The sequence below is a fragment of the Pimephales promelas genome, chromosome 3, assembly GCF_988280905.1.
Source record: "Pimephales promelas chromosome 3, fPimPro1.hap1.1, whole genome shotgun sequence".
NCBI lineage: Eukaryota > Metazoa > Chordata > Actinopteri > Cypriniformes > Leuciscidae > Pimephales > Pimephales promelas.
Window position 1 is genome coordinate 29,703,790 of NC_142771.1, and position 25,405 is coordinate 29,729,194.

Consider the following 25,405-nt stretch of genomic DNA (forward strand, 5'->3'; position numbering starts at 1 on the left):
TTTTATGGCTCATTTTACAACTCCCATTTCGAATCCATTCAGCCGATTTTCTGATAGTTAGAAGAATAACAGTAGGCTAACCAGACAGTTCTCATTGACTTCCATCGTTTTTCCTACTATTATAGCCTATGGAAGTCAATGAGACTAGAAACTCTCTGGTTACTGATATTCTTTTAAATATCAGAAAATCATCTGAATAGATTCGAAAACGGTAACTCAATGTTTAAATCTAGGGGAGTTGTAAAATGAGCCTATTTCAAAAAAAAAAAAAAAAAAAATACAGGGAACTCCTGTTATAAGTAAGCTGATAGACCGTGACCTCACTGTTTGGAACATCTGAGTTGCTGTTCCACCATCCTAGTTTAAATAAGGAAAGGATTGCATTTTAAGTGATTGTGAAATGGGAAAGAATGGTTGCATTGTGTTGTCACAAATCATGCTGAATTTAAACCCCTTGGCTTATTTCTTATCCATCAAAGGCACAACTTCTCAATTTCCATTAACACTGCTGATGAGATTTGAAAATGCATGTCTTTGATTTTGCTTGTAGTGGCATAAAATTAGTATAATGCAATCTAATGGAAGTGCTCCTTAAATTTTACTACCGACAAAATGCATCTTGCTCATTGAGGCACACATGAATTCTCACACTTTTTTAATGTAAATAAGCACAAAGAATGTTTATGATTAAACACGACTGCAAAAGTGGTTTAACTGAAATATTTTACCTTTAAAGGGATAGTTCAGACATATATTACAATTGACAATTCATTTAGCATTATACTCACCCTTGTTTTTCCAAACTTTTGCAGAACACTATTTTTTTCTTTTAAGTACATATTTTTGGTCAGGCATTGAAAGTCAGTTGGGTTTATTGGCTTTCATTGTGTTGACAAAAACAGTTAAAAATGTCTTTAATTTATTCTTAGATACACAGGTTTGGAACGACATGAAGCTGAGTAAATGATGACTGAATTTTCAGTTGGGCTTGGACTATCCCTTTAATTCCCAGATTTGGGTTCGCTCTATTTCAGGAGGGTTTTGCAATCCTTTCATAGATCACTTTCATAAACACAAAAGGGAAACAAATCCCTCCATATCTCCAGTGTAAAATCATTCACAACCGAAGCGTCTGATGTGCCGTGATCCATTCAATCTAAAGCTATGTTTGAACCTGTTGCTTTGATGTCAAGTCAACTCAACAGAGTTAGGGTAATTTTTATGACAATCACTTAAGAGGCGGCGTCACATGAAAAAAAAAAACTTGCCAAAAAGCACAATCCCAGTAGCACTTGCACCCTGTGATGTGTAGTAACGGTCTTTGTGGGGGGGCTGTATAAGTCCAGTATAAGAAATTGCAGACTAATGACTTTCCTTACACTGCTTGTGCTTTTAGCTTGAGAGAAGTTGCTTGTGACTAAAAATTATTCAAAGGTGAATCACCTCTGAATTATCATGGAATTTCATTTAAATAAATAAGAGAACAGGAGCTCTGGGCCAAATGCAGCTACAGCTAATGTGCCCCGAGTAATCTGTGACTCACGCCATGTGTGAAAATGAGAACTGTCAAACGGAGCACACATTTATACTCTATGGCTCCATGCGTTATCATGACGTATAAATAAATAAAAAACATTGAAATTATTTTTAAGAGCAGCACTGCGGCCTTGCGGGAGTCAGCTGCCGCTGTCAAAGCTCATAAAAGCAATTAAACCCTCCAATAAACCCACCAAAGACCACCTTCCTCTCGCTCGACAAGCTATGATTCTCTGTCAGAAGGGGCCACAGCGCAACGCAAAGAATCATTATGCTAATAAGACCAAAAAAGCAGAAAGCAGCCATGCAATATTCATGCCCTCCATCATGATAAACTATTCAGGAGTCATTTAGCTGGAATGCTCATTTAACGAACTGAGGCGTGGAACAATTAAAGCGCGCCGAACGATGGAAGCGTACTGTGATGGAGAGGACGTCGGCAGCTCGATCTCTCACCAGGGATGCCATTTGAAGTTCTACACGCTAATGGTTGACTTTTCCTCAACACTTCCCCTCAATATCCAGGGTCCATTTTGTGTCTTACATCACCAAGGCCACCATAAAATGGCCTCCGAATGGAAGTGTGGCTGATTTTCGCTGCTCAACGCAGGAGATATGATTGAGTATTCGTTGTAGGACTGCATTAAACATTAAGGTCCTCAGAGCAAGGGTCGTCCATATTGCGGGAGCATTTTACCATTTATGACCCATTAAAATGATTGCAGCATAAAAGCAAACATTTACCGGCAGTCTCAGTCCATCAGTTTAAAGGGGAAAGTGGAATAATTCATAAGTGATTGCTGGTTAGAAAATGGCTTCATTTCAGCGAAACACTGCTTTGAACCTCTGGGTCTGTGGAGGGGAAGGAGTCTCAGTTCAGAGCCTCTGCCTTCCTTCATTACAGTGTGTGCTGACAGCAAACAAGTCGACCAGCATTGCTCGGGGCCATGAGGCCCAGGACCCGGTCCTGTCATGGCCCATATCGCTCTCCCCACCAAATTGCTTCCCCCTCAACAGGAGCAGGATTTATGGCAGTATGTAGTGTGGAGATGCATGTCTGACCACGCTCTCGGCTGTACAAACTGCTCCAGGGAGGGAAACATTCATATTATAATCTCGGGGGCATAGCAATCACTGTTTCAGCATTAAGACAAAATGAGAGAACAACACTCGGCGCCGATGCACGTGCATGCACCTGTTAGAAATAAACCAAGAAAATGTGTGCAATGAACCTCGGCTACTCACAGGAGAGCCATTCGCCTTGTTGTTCCAATATCCTGCTGTGTGGGTACATCAGTAGCCAACTCACCATTCAGACTGTCACCGAATCTCCGGGCTCCCATTGTGGAGAGAGAGAGACACCCAGAGTCTTAGTAATATCACACTGTCATTTTGCTTGAAATGGTTATGTTTTACAGTGAAAAAGATGGCTTTTTTTTTTACTAACAGAAAGCAATAAATGACCAGTTGTATTGTGTTTTTGTACGTTATAAGCTCGCATGTGTTTTTTAAAGGACAATTACACCGGGAAATTGCATGATGGAAGTGAATCACAGTATCTGTGGGTTATTCAGCCCTTAGAGTACTGAACTTATTACCAGACTTCATAATGAAATCTGCAGTCAAGCGCTTCCAATTTGTTTCGCTGTACTTCATCGGAGAGGGGTGTTTGTTTAGTTGCGCTGACGTGCGAAGATGTATTTACTCTGATGGCGCCCTTGAGCGCGTTGGCTATCTTGTGGCGGCATATGCTCCATGGCAATTAAAAGGCGAATGTAAAATCTAGTTCACAAGCATTCCCCCTTGGTTTTCTATTGGCCAATCTGTTGCTGAGTTCGTTGTATGATGAACTTTGCGTCAATGAATTCACAGCGTTTAACCTAGTCGTACATGCTTTGCTATTGATTGCAACAACATCATCAACAACTACAGCTATGCAGGTAATAAACTGCAGGGCAGATGTGCCAAAGTTGACTTATGGAGGTGAAAAGCCACTCTCCTGCTCAGCGTTTTCTTTCAGGTTGACTGTGTGTGAATGAGAACCAGGCAACCGGAAATCAATGTGAGCAAATGGCGGTTTAGAGGGGGAGGGATGATTGCAGTGGTTGGATCAAGAGCCATTATATTCAACAAAATGGGACCTTCAAACCCCACAGAGCACTTTTCCCAAAGATTGCCAAAGTACACGGTCTGAGGGGAGGGTGGGAAAAAAAAAATAGATCTATCAGGGAGGATTGCTTTTCCTGCTGCCTTCCTATCAAGTCACCGTTAACAAATTACTGCCGATCTATTCGGGAATTAGCCGTTGGATCCCTAGAAGTGAGGGGCTGATAGACAGAGGTGTTAATAAAGGCTGCTCACCTCCTCTAGCTGTGACGACTGTGATGGAGGAAGGCGAACAATAATCAGCGATAGGCCACCTACACGTTCCTCTGCCGGCAGAGCGAATTCAGTGTCCACAGGATCCACAGGCATGCCGCACACACCTGGGAAGAATGACTTTTGAAGAGGGCCATTTAACGGTAATTCTGGCTCTGTGTTGCAGAGAATGGTTTGACATTGCTGGGGCTGATGTCTGTAACGCCCCTTCGGTTTGCTGTCGGGGGGAGGAGGAAATCAGCTGGAGGAGAATTTTTGCCCTCAATAAACTCCACACACCATGCAATCAAGGACTGGTTCAAGGCATCCATCAAAGCTTAGCCTAGAATTAAATGTTTTTACACAGGAAATCACTTCAAATTAAGTTATTTTCAATCAGTCCAGTGAACATTTTGACTGTCACCGTTTTAAACGATGGGACAAATAAAGCTCAGCTCAAATGCCAGTATTGGCTGTTGTCCTTAAGAATAACTCAGAAAAGCTGCGATTACATTCTGTCTTACAGCAGTGCCAGGTTTCATTTACGACCCATGAGATTGTGGGTTCAAGCTGGTGATGATTAGTTTGTAAACCTTATTCTGCAAAACTCTCTACTAAAATATAATTTATATTTAGATTTACTGCAAACAAAATTAGAATTAATGTGACCCACTCCATCATTTAAGTAGTTTTGACCCAGGAACTCAGTTTGATTTAAATATTTTAGTTAGTGTCTGTCAATAAAAAAAATATATTTATATAATTAAAACATCAATAAAAGGTGAAGTAAAAATACAATCCAGTTATGATATAGAACATATATCCAACATTATATTTACCATTGTATTTATTCATTTTATTAATAAATGACATAATTTGAAGACAAGGCAAGTTTATGATTCAACCTTCCCCCATCTTATCCTGATTTTCCCCAATCTCTGGATCAACGATGTCCCCATTTTGAAGGAGTACACAATAATAATTCAAAGTGCTTCACACAGCAAAGGAATTAAAATAATCATAAAATAATAATAAGTGCATAAGAAATAAAGATTGACAATAAAGCCAGAGAAAACAAGATTACAATTCCTGAATTGCCCCTATCTAGAGTGGTGTGAATCAGAAGAAGAAAGATTCAAAATTCAATGTTTTTTGCTTTGTTTTCCCAAAAATGGTGATATTGTGATATAAATATATATTTATATACACTTACCTAAAGGATTATTAGGAACACCTGTTCAATTTCTCATTAATGCAATTCTCTAATCAATCAATCAATCAATCACATGGCAGTTGCTTCAATCCATTTAGGGGTGTGGTCCTGGTCAAGACAATCTCATGAACTCCAAACTGAATATCAGAATGGGAAAGAAAGGGGATTTAACCCTTTATGACCTGCCATAGAACAGTTCCACCAGAGTATATCTTTCTATTTTTACATGCTGTGCTGTCATTCTTTTGAGCATTTTCACATGCCATACATCAAAATAATCCTTACTTTCTCTACTTGAAGGCTATGTTTGTAATAAATCAATAGTACCTAGATAAATATCTCAAAAATGCAATAAACAAAAAGAAAAACAATTTTTTTGAAAAAAAATCTCCATATTTTATTCAATACAAAAAAATGATAAATGTAAACCTCAAACTTGTCAATGAGAAAAATGTGCATAAAACAGTTTAAAACTATACAGAATTGATTTGAACTGTTTACATCAATTAGTTTTTAAGATACACTCATTTAAAAAAGGGGAGTAAAATGCCATATGTAAAATATTCAATTACATTTGTGGTCAAACAGATAACATTTTGCTTTTGAACATTGATTGAACATTGAATTGGTTGGAATATAAATTAAATAGACCCTGTCAGAACAATTAATAATAAAATAAATATAAAATAAATAAATAAAGGCGATGAGCAGAAGGAATTCGGTGCGTCCGTGTACTTTCATTTTGACATAACGTTGCGCGCATGCGCACACGTGTGTGTGTGTGTGTGTGTGGGGGGGGGGGGGGGTGCGTGTGTGTGAATGTGCTTGTATTTGCGAGTGTATAAACGAGAAAGAAATGATAGAATGAAGCAATGGTAAAAAGACAATAATGATAAGAAGGAACATATAGCAGATGGGAGTCAAGTGCGAGTCAAACCTATTATATATTCAGTCAAACGCATGGCCAAAAGACGCTGCTTCTGACGTCACTACATGCGACACAAGCTGGGGTCAAAGTGCACAGGAAGTGATGTCGTGATCAGTCCATGGATCCGTCATCGGAAGACGCAACTACCAATTGCGGATCTATAGCACATGTGTGCAAAGACGTGCAATGCATTTTTGTGTGTTTTTTTGGAAACGCGCATTATTACAGACTCATTAGAGGGTGGAAACCGCGCAACATGAGCATGTTGAGGCTTGATCTGCCATGTGCACCGAACGTGATACCTCAATGCGCCATCGGAAGGCGTTACTATCAATCGCAGATCTACAGATCATGTGTGCAAAGACGTGCAATGCATTTTTGTGATTTTTTTGAGAAACGCATTTTGCGCATTTTGTACAGACTCATTAGAGGGTGAAAACAACGCAACATGCGCATGTTGGAGGCTTGATCTGACAATTTTACATCTCTGGTTTTGTATGCAAAAAGAATGATTGAGCTAGCCACTTGGTTTCAGTTTCTATAGGCTGTTAAACAGACACACGCAAACCGGAGCGCCGACGCTCCCGTCGGTCTTAAAGGGTTAAGCGTGGCATGGTTGTTGTCGAGCGTGGCATGGTTGTTGGTGCCAGACCGGTCTGAATATATTTTACACTCTGCTCAGTTTCTGGGATTTTCATGCAGAACCATTTCTAGGGTTTACAAAGAATGGTGTGAAAGGAAGAAAACATTCAGTTTGCGGCAGTCCATGTGGGCGAAAATGCCTTGTTGATGCTAGAGGTCAGAGGAGAATGGGCCGACTGATTCAATCTGATAGAAGAGCAACTTTGACTGAAATAACCACTCGTTACAACCAAGGTATGCAGCAAAGCAATTGTGAAGCCACAACACGCACAACCTTGAGGCGGATGGGCTACAACAGCAGAAGACCCCACCGGGTACCACTCATCTCCACTACAAATAGGAAAAAGAGGCTACAATTTGCAAGAGCTCACCAAAATTGGACATTTGAAGACTGGAAAAATGTTGCCTGGTCTGATGAGTCTCGATTTCTGTTGAGCCGTTCAGATGGTAGAGTCAGAATTTGGCGTAAACAGAATGAGAGCATGGATCCATCATGCCTTGTTACCACTGTGCAGGCTGGTGGTGGTGGTATAATGGTGTGGGGGATGTTTTCTTGGCACACTTTAGGCCCCTTAGTGCCAATTGGGCATCGTTTAAATGCCACGGCCTACCTGAGCATTGTTTCTGACCATGTCCATCCCTTTATGGCCACCATGTACCCATCCTCTGATGGCTACTTCCATCAGGATAATGCACCATGTCACAAAGCTCGAATCATTTCAAATTGGTTTCTTGAACATGACAATGAGTTCACTGTAATAAAATGGCTCCCACAGTCACCAGATCTCAACCCAATAGAGTATCTTTGGGATGTGGTGGAATGGGAGCCTCGTGGCCTGGATGTGCATCCCACAAATGTCCATCAACTGTAAGATGCTATACAATCAATATGGGCCAACATTTCTAAGGAGTGCTTTCAGCACCTTGTTGAATCAATACCACGTAGAAATAAGGCAGTTCTGAAGGCGGAAGGGGTCAACACAGTATTAGTATGGTCTTCCTAATAATCCTTTAGGTGAGTGTATTTTCCCCTCTCTTTTGTCATGATTAAGGTATTTATGGATTGATTGACTGGGACTTTATTGTGTTTAGTTTTAACATACACATTTAGCTTAGAACAAGATGCAATCCTCCTCACCCCACAGTTTAACAGCCTGAATTGGGAATAACGAAAACTGTTTCCATCTTTTTCCATCGTCTTTTTTTTTCTTTCTCTCATTTCCATTATGTCCCTTTTCAAATGTTTTGACTGTGTGAGACATTTTCTTTTTACTACTTTTTACTAAGCGGATAGAAGACTGCTGTGTTCTCAAATGGCTCACTATCAGGTTATTAATCTGACAAAAGCATCTCCAGCAAGATCAACTGAAGGTACTTGCAGTGCAGTACTTTCCTTTGCCAGTAATAACAAAGCACGCTTTTTTAATATGCAGACCGAGAGTGCGAGTGCATAAGCAGTTTGCACTCAGCAAAGTGCTAAGACGGTTTTGAATTTTAATCCAATCTTGACTAATGTTTTTCTTTTCTTTTTTTTTTTTGTAAAAGAGCGCATGTGACGTGAATGCTCTGAAATTACACACACTGAGGCTCTGAGCACTCTCGCTGCATGCTAACATACGATGCATTCATTTGCTCGAAGAGAGGCAGAGGAGGCCATTGATCCGTGTTGCCTGGAGGGGTGAGGGTCTCCATTCCTGCGGGATCCATTGGGTCTGCCTCAAATATTCTAACAGGAGTCCCAGATGGAGCTCTCCCATCCCACTGCTGCGCCCCTAAAGAGAACAAACGGTGAAGGAGCTGTCAACACCCAAACTGCCTTGAGGTTCTTCACCCTCTTGCATTAGATGGTCCAGACCGTTGTAAACACACCTGAAGCGCTGAGCTTTCTCCTGTAAACTGTGTGTTGAAAGCAGAGTTCACTCAGCGACGACTGACGCCAGGATGTGAAAAAGTAAACCTAGTTCCTCTTTTCCTTTCAGCTACCCTGCGGTGCCAGACCTGCCGAGAGAGTTGGGCGGAAACCGTCTCTCTGCTCCCTGCAGGCAGGTAGACGGCCACTGTGACGTTCAATCAAGCCTTGCACGGCTCTGCACTTTATAACTTGAAAAGAATCTAATCCATCATAGTCACCATAGCCTTTTCAATTTTGCATAGCATTCACAGGCACTGCACTGAAAGTACAACACCTCTACCTGTGGTAGTAGTGTTGTCTCTTTACATGATGCAGTGAACAATCCACCATAACTGATTCAACTGACTCAACCCTGAGTAAATGAACAGAGACGGGCAGAGAGGCCAAAAGGTTCAGCGTTCCCTCTGAGCTCATTAGTTTCATTCTATACCCAATGTCCTTACGGATTGATTGATGACCTTCATCTGTAGATCACGGCATCTGGAGAGCAGCAGGATAGCTGAGATTGTGCTGCAGCACAGGGTCCATTTAGTGTGGAGTCCAGCTGCTCTCTGTCAGAGAGTTTGGAGTGAGTGACCATGAGCGATGTGGATTTCTCCCAGTGTCTGGAACATTTCTGACAGCTTTCAGAGTCCCATTTAAAGTGGCAGTCTATGACAAGAATCCATTCGCTTCAAAACATGTACTTTTAAAGGAAGAGCTTCTGTACTCACCCTCATGTCACTCCAAACATGACTTTCTTTGTTCTTATGTAGAAATTTTGAAGACCGCATTGTTCCCACGCTGCTGAATCTAGGCTATGCTGCTGAATGTTTTAGCATAAAATCCTGTTTTAACTTTGTTGTATTGTGAATATGCAGTGTAGCCCCCTCAAACCGTATTCACTTTATAGCCGTTAATCCTGTAATTGTGGACAAATGTGGGCACAGAGGACTCAGGTGTGATCCTAATTTTTATTTATTATAAATGTTGTATCACTGTCTTCGATAAGGTTTTGTCTATCCATTTATTGGATATCCATTTATTGGATACCTCTTGTAACCATAGTGTTACCCTTCACTGTGAAGATCTAAACATATTTAGATATACAGGAAATCACAATGGAAGACGATTTCGATATATATCAACAGACAACGTTTAACTTTTTTCGCAACCGCGCAAGAGATCACTTCCGGTACTTTCCAGCGCTTGCGCAGACCGAAGCACCCACGGATCAGATCACTTGGACGTGGCTGTGGTTACAAGAGATAAAAACGATATATAAATACTGTTCGTTTTCTCACACAAACCACTCTTTTCATGTCTTAGGCCATCAATGTGTACTTACATTTACGAGTCATTAAATCATGTTTAATTTGGACTTCTCTGTGCATGCTCTTTGAGGTGGACCCCATAGACCTCCATTATATGACTGACAGACAAGAACGGTTTGACCTAAAAATAAATTTGACCTGAAAATCTTGTGGAAACAAAGACACCTACATCTTGGATGCCCTTGATGTAAGCTAAAACATATCAAAAATTAATTTCAAAGTGAACTATCCCTTTAATGTTATCAATTTATTTGCTAAAATGTTGCCAAATATTTGATAAATAGAACATTTTGATTTGACTCCAAATTGTTCCTCAAACCACTTATCCATCATCATGCCACAATTGAAATCTACTTTAAACATTTAAACATTTTTCTTACGTTTTTTTTTTTTTTCTAATATGTTGATATACCTGTGTTAACTAAAATAAGTTTTTATCAAATACATATTTCATTTAATTTATTTCTGGTTTATTTTAATTAACAAAAAAGTTTTTAATAGTTTTAGTTAATGCTAATAACCAGTTTTCTCACACAAAGCTTTTGTATCGTATGATGGATGGATGGATGGATGGATAGATACTTTATTCATCCGTTAAGAAAATTCAAGATGAACATGTAGTGCAAACTATCACTTTTAGAGTGCATTTACTTTAATGGTGCTGTTGTGTCCTTTTAGACGCTTGAAAGCTTCAGTCCAGTGGAGTGCTACGTCGTGACGTACTTGCCGAGGCCCATTGTGTCCGGCTGTGATGCTGCCAGCCTCAACAAACACACCATTATTTGTCTGATAGCTTCTGTTCTGTCATTTTGTCTGTAAATGTCACACAGCAAGGGAGTGCCAAAAAAGGCTGACCGCTAAGCAAAAAATAATTCAGCTTGTTTTGTGTGGCTGTCTGCCATTTCCTGATAGTTCAACCTTCCCATCTTGTGCCTGCACTGCAATGTCTTGAATGCTGCAGGGATGTCTCCTCCAGCTGTGTGAGTGAACACACAGGGGGGAGATGTATAGATTCAGGGTCGGAGTGTGTTTTTGACAGGTACATTCTTACACCCAGAACGGGACTCTGCACCTGCTGTGCCATCTGGACACCGTCTCACGAACCTCTATACAAACATCCAGTAGCATTTCTATGATTGACATATTCTTATACCGTGCTATTAAAATGGTATATGTCTAAAATAAATAAGGCACAGGGTGCTTTTTGGCAAATCTATCTTGACAACACATGCTCACTTATGTGCATATTACAACTAACACAACACTGTTTAAATGAAGACAGCAGGTCAATGGGCTGTGAAGAGATGAGTCAGAGAGGATTAGGGCCTGTTGAGAATCTTCCCATAAGAATATTCAGGTGTCATTATAACACATAATGTTATAATAAGATAGTCATTAGTGCGGAAGGACTCATTTTGTCTCAGGACGTGATTACATGTCTTTGTGTACCACATCAAGGTCTCAATGAAGCAATAAGTGACTTAAAGGGACAGTTGCTCCTAAAATGAAAATGGAAAAGGGAAAGTCATCATTTACTCACCCTCGTTAGCATGAAAGTTAGTCTGGCAAAGAGCTCATTCAAGCCCATTTCCAATCCGTTGAAATCGAGGCACCAATCAGAAACGTTGGGGCGGGCTTTACACGATGACGACAGCTTACATTACAAAGATGGATGCCGCCATCGAACATCACTCGCTCGAATCAGCTATCGCATCTATTTTAAGCGATTTGAACGTTTCCTTTTTGTTAAAAACCGAGCAAAGAACAACACTCGGAGATGTTTCTCCGCCGCTCTGCATACGCCACCTCCTTTATCGCTCTGATTGGTTTTAGGTCTATTCGTGACGTCAGTTGGTGACGCCCCTCTGGAAATGATTTGTCACTTTGCCGGACCATAACTCATTTAGGTTAACATCGTATAGGTTAATACGTATTATGAGGGTTTCATCTTATGATGTTTGATGCGATATACATTTAGCAAATTGTTTTTATATCGTCATCAACAACATATTGAAAATGATTGAAATGATTGAATATAACAATAATAATCAAAATAAAAAATAAAATCAAAACATTTAATCGATCTATTGAGCACATAAATACAGAAGTCAGCTGTTATTACAGATGTGCACTTTAAAATATTACTACTTTTTACTACATTACTACATTTTGGAATGATATTGTTAAGAGCTGACAATTATTTAACTGAAAATCATATACTGTACCCCTTCACAATACAATATTAGATTTAACAAGGACGCATGTAACGTCACTGTAAATATTATGTTAATATTAAATCATTGTACTTTGTATTATATTATTTAAATAGTATATTATTGTGAAATGCTTTTTTTATCAGTTAAGCACATTTTGGTTATGTTTCATTGTTCAGTCAATGATTATAATCGTGTTTTGCACGGATGGCATTTTGCAATAAAGCATTAGCATTAGCCATTGTTCATGGAAAGGGATATTATGATGAATTCATCACATGGCCTTTTTTTATCAGTATTTTTTTTTTATGGTATAAAAACCAGATTTTACTATTTTAAGAAGGCTGTTGTATTATTATTATACTGGTTAATGAAATATGGGCCTATGGAGATGTAAAATAGGCACCAAAATTGCCTGAAACATTGTCACCGTATTTTAGTGCATATTTTTATTCTTCAACACTTGGACTTGGTTTGATTCTTTCTAAAGTGGCAAGACAGAGTTTGTAGCAAAAGTCAAAGCAAATCAAGGATGATCACAACACCTTGACTTTGTGGTTGTGACAGTGTAAAGCAACTTCCTGCACATCATTCAGTGCGAGCTTGTGCGGAGCGGTAATGAAAGCCATGATGAATGTGACATCCAGTGAATAGGGACATTGTGTAGAATCCCTCTGACGGCTCAGAAAGCCTCTAATCCGCAAGCAAATTGAACTTGGAATTAAAGAATCTATTTGTTTGCATGATTTGATTTATTATTCCAAGACTAGAAGATGAAAGATGAGATATTGTTTATTAGAATAGCTGAAGATTTGACATCCAGATGGCCAGAGTTAAACTGCTCAAAGGACAGACAGACTTGCGTTTGGTTCTCCTTGTGGATTATCTATTACTTCAGCCAACATCTATCTCAATTTCCTTCACTGCGGCACATTCCTGATGCTTTTAATGAAATATTCTAGTTTATATTGGGGTTAGGTGACATAGCAGATTAGATCTGTAAAAACATTTTACACATAATTCTAGAAGGAAATATGCAAATAGTGGTTCATTTTAATAAAATGCATAATTGGACTTGTCTTTTTTTCTGTTCTTTTCTGCATTCATAATACTAATTAATGTTGTGTCCTGCAGTCATTTAAAAACTGTATTTCACATGGTTTGAAATAAAAAAAATATAGAGAGCAGAATGGAAACAGAAGCATCTGCGTCTCATATATTGTAACATGAAGTGAAGTGTCTCCTAATGATGATTTACCTGCCATTATAACTGTCCCCTGGGCTCTGCAGGAAATGGGACTGTACTAAAAGTGGAAAACGCTCTTCTCAAATGAAACTTTACAAGGACACTGTAACCGATCAATTATACTTCACTGGATGATGAAAAGATTTATTTCTTGAAGTTAGATGGCTAGATCATCACAGATACTGAGCATATGGCGGCCCAGATTGATATTTTTCAGATTTATATCTGGTCAAAGATAGCAGATAATTTCTCCTCTTCCAAGGTTTCAGATGTAGAATTAGGGTAGATACAGTGTTTAAACAAAAAAAATTGTTTGTGCACTTCATCATCATCATTATTATGTTTTAATTCATTTGTCCTCATAATCTATAATCAAAATAACTTGCCCTCCCTCTCGTCTCTTCTCTTCTCTGATGATCTGTTTACAGCCACAAGGGCGGGGCAACCTGACAATCACATGACATCAGAGCAGCAAACCACAACCATCCAATCAATGGACTATACTTGCACTAAGCTTCGCGACGCACTTCCGTTTGGAAACAATTCATATCACTTATTTCCGGTTATGTTTACTTTCAATGTACTGCGGTTAATGAGTTGAACAAACACCACCTAAAATGAGTGTCTGTAATACGATTTTATATTTTGGACATTTTTATTGACAGAAGAAGGGATATTCTGATGTTTACAGTGTGCAGAATTTTCAAAACTCATCGGAACGTTAAGTTTAAATCCAAACCAAGCCAATACGAGTGAAAGCTACGGCTGTTAAAAATACGTCATTATTTCACCACAGCGTGGCAGTGTTCGTCTACACTAGTGACCGCGACGCTGAAACATCAGTACGAAACACGAACATTTATTTATTTGGATTAAATATTAAAATAATCATTCAGTGTCATTTTTCCAATGTCAATTGTTTTACTATTACATGTTCATGCCCAAAATGCTTAATTTATTCAGAAAAGTTGACTGTCATTCTAGCTGCGTGCGTTCTGATAGGCACCTCGCGATCATTCATTCATTAAACTATTTTAAAAAGATAGGAATAAAGCACCAATGCACACTTTTTATTATTCAAATTCATTAAAACATTTTTTAAACTCAAGTATAGAATATAAGTAGGCTAATATATACTGTTGTTAATGAGAAGAAGTCGACAGAAGACTACTGCTGGTTAGTGGATAAATAGCTAGCCTATATAGCCTATTTATTATTCAGAATCGAACAGAAAGAAAATATATTTATAGAAACATTTCAGCAGGCTCAAGATAATTAATACAGAGATCGTTATTCATTGTTTTAATCAAGGCATCCATAAAACGTAATCTGCATTGTCATGTATGGACGTGCGATGAACACTCTAACCGGAAACTCCCGGTATGTAATAAGTAGAACGCGGAAGTAGTTGTGCAAGTAGTCCATTCCTGGTGGAAAAAAATCCCTAATTTTTTTTCTTGTTCAAGACCACAATATAGGGAAGAAAACACTATCACAACTTCCATTTCATGTTGACTTTTTATTTCAGCAAATTTCGGGGAAGTTGTGTCCCAAATGACACTCACTGTAGCCTTGTATGCACTCAGTAGCCTTTGTATGTATTCAGCCCTCGAAATTGCCCTCTTTACCCTTAAATAGGGTAATATTTGGGGGAACAGTCATTTGTGGTGTCCAAAACCATTTATCGAGTCGAGTGCACCGAAATTACAGCTGGTACAGAGAAATGCAAGTACACCTGGCTGCAGCCTGCAGATCGGGGTGGGGCTACACCTGGGGCGGGGCTACACGTGTAGCTCCGCCCATAACAATTCTCATTGGTTAGTGACAAAGTGATGACGTCGATCGAGGCGGGGTCGCATCAGGGCGGGGCTGCATGTGTAGTCCCGCCCAAAACGCTTCTCATTGGTTAGTGGCACAGCAATGACGTCGACGCCATGCACGGTAAACAGGAAATGTTGAAAAACTCACGCGCTAAATCGCGCTGAAACCTCTCACGTAGATTTAACTTAGAGCTAACTGTATATTAACTTATAGACCACGGATCATTTGTTTTTCTCCTGCTCTTAGCAACACATTATGGTGTGACATGTATTATTGGCTTGAGCATTATCTCCAGTCTCTCTCCAGTTTCACTAGAGATAACAACATTAGGAATTATAATAAAAGACAAAAACTAAGAAATTATTTTATACACTTTAATTATCTTGGGTACATTTTTCATCCACAAATGTAAATGTTTAAAAACACAGTCTCTATTTACTGTCTTCAAGAGAGAATTTGCATTGTAGCCCATTACATTACAAATCCCTGTGGTTCATGAAGAAGCCTCTCTCTCTCTCTCTCTCTCTCTATGTATGTAGGTGATATATAAGTTTTTTTGTACTATATATGAAGAGTTCAGATGCAAAAGCCTCTAAGTGCCATTTGAAATTTTCTTCTAAAATGATCATTTTTATCAAGCTTGTATATTTAAGTTGATGTAATTTCACTTAAATGGCAATGAAGAATACCTATTAATTGTCATTTAATTGAAATTACTGAACTTAAATATACAAGCTTGATAAAAATTGTCATTTTAGAAGAAAATTTCAAATGGCATTTAGAGGCTTTTGCATCTGAACTCTTCATATATATATATATATACCACGCTGAAAGCACATGCATCGTATTTGAGTTGTGGTACAGTAATGATGTCGATGCTTCAAAACGCATGCGCAAATTTGAAATAATACTTTTAATAAAATGATTAAGTATTAAAAATCTCTAAAGTAATAATGAAAGCAGCAAAAAGGAGTAGAGCACATATCCATAGTTTTAACTATGCCTGATCCAAGTTCAGCGTATAAGGAATTACAGAGTATTGTGTAATATCTTTGTAGTTTTTCACATTCTGTAGCACTTCACCATGTAAATAACAAAATAACTGTAAACATTAATGGCACCAAAATATATTTCTTATTTTAAGCATTCCTCTGTAATAGTTCTATGTGAATTATATAGGTTATTAAAAAACATTTATGCCAATAAAGTTTGAAGTTAAAATAACTACATACAGTACATTGTCAATCTCTGCAAACCATATTATGCATGCAAACTCAAAAAAACCAAACTCATACCAGTGATAACTTTTATTTCAAAACAAGTTTGAAAAATTGTGTAAAGAGATATTCAGATAATCACCTACACACAAATACATGCACACACACACACACACACACATCATGTACACACACACGTACACTCACTCTCACACACGTACACTCTCACACAATCTACTCAGCCTGAAATTCCCCTCCATCATTGAAAAAACTAGCCCTCAACCTCCTTCACGGAAGAAAATGCATGCAGGACTCCCCTTCTGCCATCACCTACACACCAGGTGGGCAGTCCTTGTGTATTGCATGGTCAAATGCTTCCCAAGGCGTCAGTTAGGTGATGCTTTGGGGGTGAGAATGGGCTGGTATTTGAGTCAACGAGGGCACCTGGAACTCTTGCACTCCAGTCCACAACACCTAATTTAGATAAAATACAGAACAAACAATATTGAATCATTTTAAAGAATGGCATTATCAGTACAGAGTCATACAAGGAATTTCTTTTTTATATACATTTTAAACATATTATATAGGAAAATGTTAGACAAGATACACTTGAGTGTTATTGTCTGTAGTACCTAAGTACCTAAGAGACTTAATTGTTTATGAAGAATATAAACTCTAAATAAAAACTTTAATGTGGCTTGAGCAAGCCTATCCTAAAATTTTTGTGGGCAATATAGTTTATCAAGCACAGACAGATGTATGGATATGACAGATAGGTAGAGATAGATAGGCACACAGAGATGAATAGATAGATTAGGATAGGATAGAAAATTATTTTTGATGTGGTAATACATTGGCCATATGGCATGCTGGTGTACTGACAGAATGGGCACCTACTACTGCTCATAACCCCCTCTTGCTTAACACAGTTGTGTACCTTTTTGCAGGGGGGAATGGCTCTTAAAACCTTGGATTTATAAAGTAAACAACAACAAAAAATAGGTGAGAGAGATGGAGGACTAGAGTATGAGTATGTGAAAATAATTATCAGCAAACACCAAAATATATGTAAAGTAAAATAGCAAAAGTGGTACCCAAGGAATATAAATAAGGATGACAATGCCAAGGATAAGCAAAGAGAATGAAGTATAGAGCATAAGAATAAGCATATGTTTTACATGTTCAATTAAATAAATGTAATCTTATTAATTACAAAATAGTTTACATTTAATCAATTTATTTATAGAAAAAAGGTCTTACAATATAACTTTGTATATTGTTACTTTTAACTGTTAAATCATGTTTTTCTTCTGGTTCATTTTTAACACTAATATCCTCCTAATCCCACCAAAACCACACTAATATACATACGCCCGCGCGCGCGCGCGCGCACACACACACACACACACACACACACACACAGGCCTACGATGCTTTTGGGAAACGTTGCCCCAGTTATTTGTGTGATATGGTGAGTAAAGTTACACAATCTTATTGTTATACCACTTCATTGTATCATCACACTAAACGCCACTTCAGAATTAAAAATTGTAAATAAAATCAGAGGGAAAAAAGAAGAGTAGCCTGTACTCACCATGCAGCGATGAACAGCGGAAATGAAAACAAGCTAGAAAGCGACGTCATGAGTTTACGGCGCGGCCCCACCTCGATCGACGTCATCACTTTGCCCCTAACCAATGAGAAGTATTGTGGGCGGGGCTACACGTGTACCCCCGCCCCAGGTGTAGCCCCACCCCGATCTGCAGGCTGCAGCCAGGTGCTTCTCGAGAAATGCGCTGCCAGAGTCACATGACGAACGAATTCCCGCGTCTCGCCAGAGGACGGCGCCTGCAGCTCAATCATCCATCCATTTTCCAAACCGCTGATCCAATGTGGCTACAGTGAGTGAAGTAGTATCATACAGGTATAAATCCCTTTTTAATTGATAACTGAACTGGTTAAATTGGGTTATACATAGTTTACATGATATATAGTTCAAGATGAATCTTTTCATTTTACTTCTAGAGCTGTCATGGCTAATGTTTATTAAGAAGCTTCTGAAGTTATCACGTCACTTTGTAGGCCAAAACGCGGACGTGAGTTAGCATTTTAGCACTCCCGTCTATGCTCTAACTGGGTTTTTTAATGGGTTTTGTCTAAATGGCCTGAAATAAGGTCTATGGTAAACATAGCATCTAAATATGTTCACGTTTTTGATCTATGACATAAAACACGCCAATTACAACCTGCTTGTGTTTTTTAAAACTTTATTGTGTCTGCTTGTGTTTTTTAAAACATATGCTTTAAATGTTAAAATTTCGGATTAACTTGTAAAGATTATCTTGATAGACAAAACGTGTAAGGGTCACAACTTTTTATTGAACACACATCATATTTCTTGCGATTGTCCAAAAGTCTATGGGGAAATATATAGCTTTTCGATCGAGGGAAGGCGTTAACTTCCGAGTTGTCCTACAAAGTGACGTCATCACTTCGGCACTCTAAACACCTCACTTTTCATTCAATACTTCCAAGTGAACCCTATTAGTGACTAAGTGTCGATTTCGGACTAAGCATTCGTTTTTTCCCTTTGGTTACTTCATCCGGGTTTTCTTTTGCCAATTTTCAGTAGCCTACTTGTGCAAAGCGCGTGCAAAATCTGTTTTTGTGTGTTTTTAGTGATTGTTGGTATGGTGTGTTTGAGTGCTCATTGTTACAATTACACAGTTCAGTGACTTTTGTGTGTGTGTGCATGGTAGCAAATACTGATACTGACATAATGACAAACATTACATATAGATAATTGAACTACATGGTTGCATAACAATTTATAATGGTGATATGGTGACATTTTATAATGGTTTTTAGTAATTGTTGGTTTGGTGTATTTAAGTGCTCATTGTTACAATTACACAGAATACATTTTTAACATTTTTATTTGTAGCTGACTATATGCGATGTGCAATTAATAGACAGACAAACAGACAGACAGACAGACATTCCTGTAATAGATAATACACAGATGAACACTCTACTCACACTAATTGTTGGCCTACTACAAAACATCATAGAATAGTGCACAAGTATGCAAATTAAATTGGAACACACCTCTAGTTGCCAAGGCAACATTTCTCATTTTCATTTAGTCTGATGTACTTGAATAAATAAAACTGAAACAATTAATAAAATAACTCAAAACTAATTTATATATATATATATATATATATATATATATATACATACATACTAATTAATTTTTTTTTATTGAAAACTACGCTATATATAGTATCTCAATGAAACTGAAGAGGGTCTGTCCTGAAGGTGACACCTCCTACATGCTCAGTTGCACACTGTAAGGCACCACAAAATTGCTCTGAGACCTCCTGTGCTGTAGAGGGGCCCCGAACACAATGGATCTAATGGCACTGGAGTTCGTCCATATCACACACACTTTCACAATACCTCTATCAGCACCCCTCAATTCATTTTAAATACACAACAAAAATAAAACATAGTGTACTCGAGTCTATTTTGCATTAAGCAATCAATCATAAATCACGTCTGTGGGATAAGACAAAATGAGTCTCTCTTAATAAGTGCAATCACTGAGAAACAGCACTGTGAATGCTGATGTCTCTGTCGCCCACTACTCACTTATTAGTGGCTTGTTTCTCAGTGTAATTATTTCATCATGAATGGAGAGGAACATTTGTGCATGGCCTGCAACCCTGCGTGAACGTACCCCACCACAATCAAGAGACACGTCCCCGTGGGATGTATGAATGTACGTGGGAAGCTAAATTAAAGGGTTGAATGACATTTGGCGCTTGTGTTGGGGGGGTAGGGAGCGAATTCAGAGTAACTCGGCTCGGCTGATTATGAGATTCACAAGATTCATGCGTTTCATTTGTAAAACGTTTGTGTTTGCTGCTGAACGAATAAAAGATTAAAGGCGGGCTAGTTTTTGAGAGCTTTACAAAAATAACAGTTAAATGGTAGGCTAAGTGGTAATAAAAGATACAGCTAAAGTAAATCTAAAGAGAGCTGTAGGTTTGTTAAATAATGAATATTGCTTAGTTTGATGTTATCAAACAAAAGGCTACCTCGATTAAGTACAATCTGTATTATAGGCTCCTGTACACATGCACAGATGTACACAGCAGGAAAATCTCTTGATCATTTTTCATCAAGTGCTGTCAGATGAGAAGCTTGCAGTAAATCATATGCAACTAGGGCACCCATATTTATCATCAATGACTAAAGTTCAAGCACACCAGGATCAACCTAAAAACAGAAGCCTCTTATTAGTGTATATAGTTTGCACAAATTGGATATGTGCCACGTTTTGTTATTCTGTCATGTCACTTACTGAAAAAATAACAAAAAAACATTTTTTCCCTGGAGAAAACAGTCTCTTGCACCTTGATTGAGTTACCATGAGTCTCAGTGTTCAGTGGCTATTTACTCAAATTTAAACAAGAATTTCTTTTCCTGTGCGTGTAGCGTCATCTGCTGTACAGTTATGTGAAGTACACATTAAAATGGAGTACCATCTGACCCTGAGGCTGCATAATGCTCCTCTCAATGTTCTGTCTTCAAACTAAAGGCACAAATATAAATGTGTAAGCAACACAACAGCTCCCTAATACCAAGAAGTAATGAACGGTTTAGATAAAAATTAAGCTGGATGTAATCTATCTTTAATCAGTTCTCTAAAATGATCTTATGCTAGATAGAACTGGATACCTTCCCATACTTCAGATGTCCCATAATCATGCGGACATTTAATTTGGTGATATTGGAGTTTTGCATAAGCAGTTAGCTGACATTTTTTACTTTAATATGTGGTCCTTACATAAATAGTTTGTGTAGTGTAAGCCCATGTAAGCAATAAACCAATTAAGTCACATTTATAAAAGTAAATGTTCAGATAATTTCTTATTTCCGCTAGTTTAGTCTGACCATTTGAAAGCCTCTAAGGTTAAGTTATTTTTAATGGTCACCATTTTGAAACAGTATTAAGTTTGTTAACCCCTACAATACCCAGGTCATGACAACCTTAACTTTCATTAAAGTTCTCTAGACCTGAATGTTGTTAGAGAATAGTCCCAATTTATAAAAGGGATACAAGATCAAGAAGAGCGAGACTAGTATTATTAGAGTCTACCAAGATACTTGAGAAAGTGAATTCAGCACCAACACAGGAAGTCACACAGGAATAGGATGTCTTAAACATGTGCACTTTTATTGGAATTGAATTAGTCAGTGTACAGGTTGGCCCCACCAAGTGTCTGGCACCGCCACGTTCCACACAGCTTTTACAATATGCCCAGGGGGAATGGAAACCTTTACATCTTGAATGGTAAAGCTTAGTTTTTTTGGAACAAAGAAAAAAAAAATAACCCAAGATTTTAAGGCTGAAAGTACAAAAACCCAGACATTGTTTTGTTACATAATTTACATACAATACTACAATGTTACGTATGCTCCCAATTACTGGGCAGCCTTCATAGAGGCAAATAAGTTTCGGAACAATGCATTTAACAAACATTTGGAATGACTAAAGAAACAAAACAAAACCATTGAGTCCTCAGATGCATTGTAGAACTTCGGGGATGCTTATTTGCCAAAAAAACTTGCCGTCACCTTCACCGTTCCAGTTTTTAGATCCTGAGTCAAGCGCCAAAAATAACAAAAGCCATGCCAATGTTGTCGTCTGAAGTTTTTCTCTGCGCATTTTGAGTCGGCGTGAAGTGGTAACAGTCCGTTTAGAAGCATTTGCGGTGGACAATGGATGGTCCAGACTCGTCATACTCCTGCTTGCTAATCCACATCTGCTGGAAGGTGGACAGGGAGGCCAGGATGGAACCTCCGATCCAGACGGAGTATTTACGCTCAGGTGGGGCAATGATCTGAGGAGAAACAGACAATTAGCACCATGCGGAGTTGCCATACGTGTTCAGTTACAGACTGATACGAGAGGCAAGGGTCAAAGCTCACCTTGATTTTCATTGTGCTAGGGGCCAGGGATGTGATCTCCTTCTGCATCCTGTCAGCAATGCCAGGGTACATGGTGGTACCACCAGACAATACAGTGTTGGCATACAGGTCCTTACGGATGTCGACGTCACACTTCATGATGGAGTTGAAGGTGGTCTCATGGATACCGCAAGACTCCATACCTGCAGAGGAAGACAAATTATTAAATGGTGCTCTTGTACTCTCCTTCAAATGAAGTCTAGTGTACATACACACACCAAGTAATGTTTGTCAGGAAACCTACCCAAGAAGGATGGCTGGAACAGGGCCTCTGGGCACCTGAACCTCTCATTGCCAATGGTGATGACCTGTCCGTCAGGCAGCTCATAGCTCTTCTCCAGGGAGGAGGAGGAAGCAGCGGTGCCCATCTCCTGCTCAAAGTCAAGAGCCACATAGCAGAGCTTCTCCTTGATGTCACGGACAATTTCCCTCTCAGCTGTGGTGGTGAAGCTGTAACCTCTCTCGGTCAGGATCTTCATGAGGTAGTCAGTCAGGTCACGGCCAGCCAAGTCCAGACGGAGGATGGCATGGGGCAGGGCGTAACCCTCGTAGATGGGCACAGTGTGGGTGACACCATCACCAGAGTCCATCACGATACCAGTGGTACGACCAGAGGCGTACAGGGACAAAACAGCCTGGATGGCAACGTACATGGCAGGGGTGTTGAAGGTCTCGAACATGATCTGGAAAGAGAGCGAGAGGATAAGTTAATTGACGCTCAAATATTTACAGCACAATCCACACATCCATGCAGAGGTTAGTTGGAAATCCAGAGCAAAGAAACAAAAGTGCACAAAGAATAAGAGAGTGCATGAGACTGCAAAACAGGCAGGCAAAAGTATAGATAACCTGCTGCTTCCAGCAAAAGATGAGAAACTCAGGAGCTCAGAGGAAACAGAGCCTGGAGGAAGTGAATGAATGAAAAGGAGAACTTAAATAACAGGACAGACAAGAGACTTCAGTGCACCGTTTGCTAGCCAAAAACCAACCTGCGTCATCTTTTCCCTGTTAGCCTTGGGGTTCAGGGGGGCCTCTGTGAGCAGGACGGGGTGCTCCTCTGGGGCAACACGCAGCTCATTGTAGAAGGTGTGATGCCAGATCTTCTCCATATCATCCCAGTTGGTGACAATACCGTGCTCAATGGGGTACTTCAGAGTCAGGATACCTCTCTTGCTCTGAGCCTCGTCACCAACATAGCTGTCCTTCTGTCCCATACCAACCATGACACCCTGTAACAAAGAAAGCAATGTTAATTTTTGTAAAATATTTAGGAACAAGAAGTTAATTCACGTTTCAAAGTATGAAAATAATTCCTATTACAGGTCAGTCCAAATCGATTTATCCTTTGCTTCTCACCTGATGTCTGGGGCGACCCACGATGGATGGGAAGACAGCGCGGGGAGCATCATCTCCAGCGAATCCGGCTTTGCACATACCGGATCCGTTGTCAACAACCAGTGCGGCAATTTCATCATCCATGGCTAAACTGTAAAAGAGAGAGAAATCGCTTTAGAAGTGCCATGAAAGAAAGTGTCAGTGAGCATGTGACCATGTGGAGTCAACTTCCTGTTTCGTGCTGCATTCTACCGTCTGACCGCTAGCGGGTGCTAGAGTGACAATACACGCCTCAGCTATGCCAGACAAAGGAAGTCCCTCTGCATTCTCTCGTTATTACCATAAAAGGCAATGGATTGAGCCGCTTTGCGGCTGCCGGCGGTGTGGCGCTCAGCCAGAGTCAGAGTTCAGTAAAAAGGAACAGATTTCGAAATTCATCACGCCAGGGCCACTCCCTAAACTCTACACGAATTAAGTTTTACATCCTCTTCCATTCTTGCCTGGTATCAATTACACAAGCGAATATCGACGATTGTGTCTGCCCAATATTACTGCGTCACAGATCTGCAGTCAGTTCAATGACTACATAAGAGCAGACTTCACACGAAAGCACCAGCCGATTCAGTTTATACTCTAGTCTTACATCAATGAGATTTAAATGAAGTTACAATTCGACAATTATAAAACTTATTGCAACCAGAACAAATTTACACCAACTGTTAAAATTGACCACACCTTATATTTCGAAACGTGAATATGAAGTGCTTCACCAATCTTCAGGCTTAATGAAGGACTGCATACAACAATTTAAAGCGCCAATATTGTCCCAAAACGGTTGGATTGTGATGAAAGCGTAGTAATAATTACTCTTTGATTATTTGGAGATCGAATAACTTTTAAGTAAAATGTCAGATTCACAGTAGGTGAATGCTGGTTAGCCGGCTAGCTAAAGTAGGTCACACCCTGCTGCAGCACAGCCTGGTGCACAAAGAACTTCCCATGCCGGCTATCCATCAAGTGTGCAACATGCCTCACGAATAGCCTTAAAACTGTAAAGCCATGTTAAAGCACGGTTAACCAGAGCACATCTTAAATGTTGAGAGACGCAAGTTAACTTAAAGGCTTAAGTTAATTCACACCGGCCCATTCAATGTCGTGTCTACAACGGTTAACGTTACCGTCACTTCCTACTGACATGTCGAGCACATTTAAGTTGTAATAATACAGCAATCACTTACATAAAATTAACCACATAATAAAGAATAAATAGCTTTTTATGCAGGCGTTAGAATTTAAAAGCAAAAACACCGGTAACTTGGTCTAATGACTTTATCCAGTTTTATTTATTCATTTTAATTAAACATTTAAATTAAAATTAATGGATATTAAAAATACAATTAAAAGCCTTTGAAAGCTGAAAAATGAACTCACCTTAGGTTTGGGGGGGGGTTTGTCGACTTAAGAGAATTGGTTACAAGCTGATGATATTCCGCACTAGCTGCGTGTGGAGGAGCTCAAAGTGAGGAAGAAAAGCTGGGCGCGCTCTTTTATACGTCAGCACATGCCCGGCTCTAGCCATAAAAGGTAAACTTTCGGAGCTCAGCTCTATGATTGGCCCAGCGTCACACA

General features: G+C 39.3%; 1 protein-coding gene and 1 long non-coding RNA gene across 2 annotated transcripts; both read right to left on the reverse strand.

The window, feature by feature from the left end:
- Positions 1-16,474: 16,474 nt before the first annotated feature.
- On the reverse strand, positions 16,475-18,192 carry LOC148982041 (uncharacterized). The gene is made up of 2 exons (XR_016155159.1): positions 17,997-18,192; positions 16,475-16,873 (listed from the first exon to the last, which is right to left on the reverse strand). It is a non-coding gene; the product is annotated as an uncharacterized LOC148982041 (long non-coding RNA).
- A 3,429-nt stretch (positions 18,193-21,621) lies between these two features.
- On the reverse strand, positions 21,622-25,347 carry actb2 (actin, beta 2). The gene is made up of 6 exons (XM_039687266.2): positions 25,208-25,347; positions 23,798-23,927; positions 23,431-23,670; positions 22,686-23,124; positions 22,403-22,584; positions 21,622-22,314 (listed from the first exon to the last, which is right to left on the reverse strand). The coding sequence occupies exons 2-6, from the start codon at positions 23,918-23,920 to the stop codon at positions 22,171-22,173; spliced, it is 1,128 nt and encodes a 375-aa protein (XP_039543200.1). The 5' UTR covers positions 23,921-23,927; positions 25,208-25,347; the 3' UTR covers positions 21,622-22,170.
- Positions 25,348-25,405: the final 58 nt, after the last annotated feature.

Bases quoted from the DNA above. Each gene is read 5' to 3' on its own strand.
- actb2 (XM_039687266.2), bottom strand. From the start codon at position 23,920: ATGGATGATGAAATTGCCGCACTGGTTGTTGACAACGGATCCGGTATG. The intron at 23,671-23,797 runs GTGAGAAGCAAA...TCTTTGTTACAG, and splicing joins TGGGTCGCCCCAGACATCAG to GGTGTCATGGTTGGTATGGG. The intron at 22,315-22,402 runs GTGAGCTTTGAC...GTTTCTCCTCAG, and splicing joins CTAGCACAATGAAAATCAAG to ATCATTGCCCCACCTGAGCG.